The following is a 593-nucleotide window of genomic DNA, read 5'->3' as shown; positions in this document are numbered from 1 at the left end:
ACAGACAGAGAGAGACAGGTCCACAGATCAGAGAAAAGACAGGTCGATAGATCAGAGGCAGACAGACAGGGAGAGAGAGAGGGAGAGAGACAGGTCCATGGAGCAGAGACAGGTTGTAGCTGTCCAGGTGAACCTCAGGTGTGTATCTCTTTACCTGCATACACTTGAGCAGCTCCAGAAAAGCGTCGAGACCTTCTAGAAACTTCAGTCTGAGCTGATCGCTCCACTCAGAGGGACGACTGATCAGGACGTACCTGTAAACACAGAACTGCTTCAACTGGGAGAACTGGTGGAGAACTGGTGTATAACTGGTCTATAACTGGTCTATAACTGGTCTATAACTGGTATATAACTGGTGTATAACTGGTCTATAACTGGTCTATAACTGGTGTATAACTGGTGTTTAACTGGTCCTCACTTGAGGTCTCCTATGAGGCTCTGGACTCGTCCGAACTTGAAGGCCTGTTGGGCCGTGTAGCGGTCGAACTGGAAGCGCCCCTGCAGGTCTCTGTGACGGAGGTGATCCACAAACGTCCTGATGATGGTGGTCATCAGGTTCTCCTCCACCATCAGCATCCGGGCCTGCAGCGCAC

At 50.8% G+C, this 593-nt stretch overlaps 1 protein-coding gene across 1 annotated transcript; it reads right to left on the bottom strand.

Annotated features, from left to right (window-relative positions):
• Positions 1–16: 16 nt before the first annotated feature.
• On the bottom strand, positions 17–587 carry LOC111660224 (E3 ubiquitin-protein ligase UBR2-like; the record flags this gene model as incomplete). Its single annotated transcript, XM_023413411.2, has 2 exons — positions 419–587; positions 17–254 (listed from the first exon to the last, which is right to left on the bottom strand). Coding segments are annotated over exons 1-2 (396 nt in total), but the record flags the coding sequence as incomplete, so codon positions are not given.
• Between the last annotated feature and the right edge of the window lie 6 nt (positions 588–593).

This window comes from Seriola lalandi, unplaced genomic scaffold (assembly GCF_002814215.2).
Source record: "Seriola lalandi dorsalis isolate HSWRI2012SDOR001 ecotype SW California unplaced genomic scaffold, Sedor1 jcf7180001987767, whole genome shotgun sequence".
NCBI classification, from domain to species: domain Eukaryota; kingdom Metazoa; phylum Chordata; class Actinopteri; order Carangiformes; family Carangidae; genus Seriola; species Seriola lalandi.
This window is presented reverse-complemented; position numbering and strand designations above follow the sequence as displayed.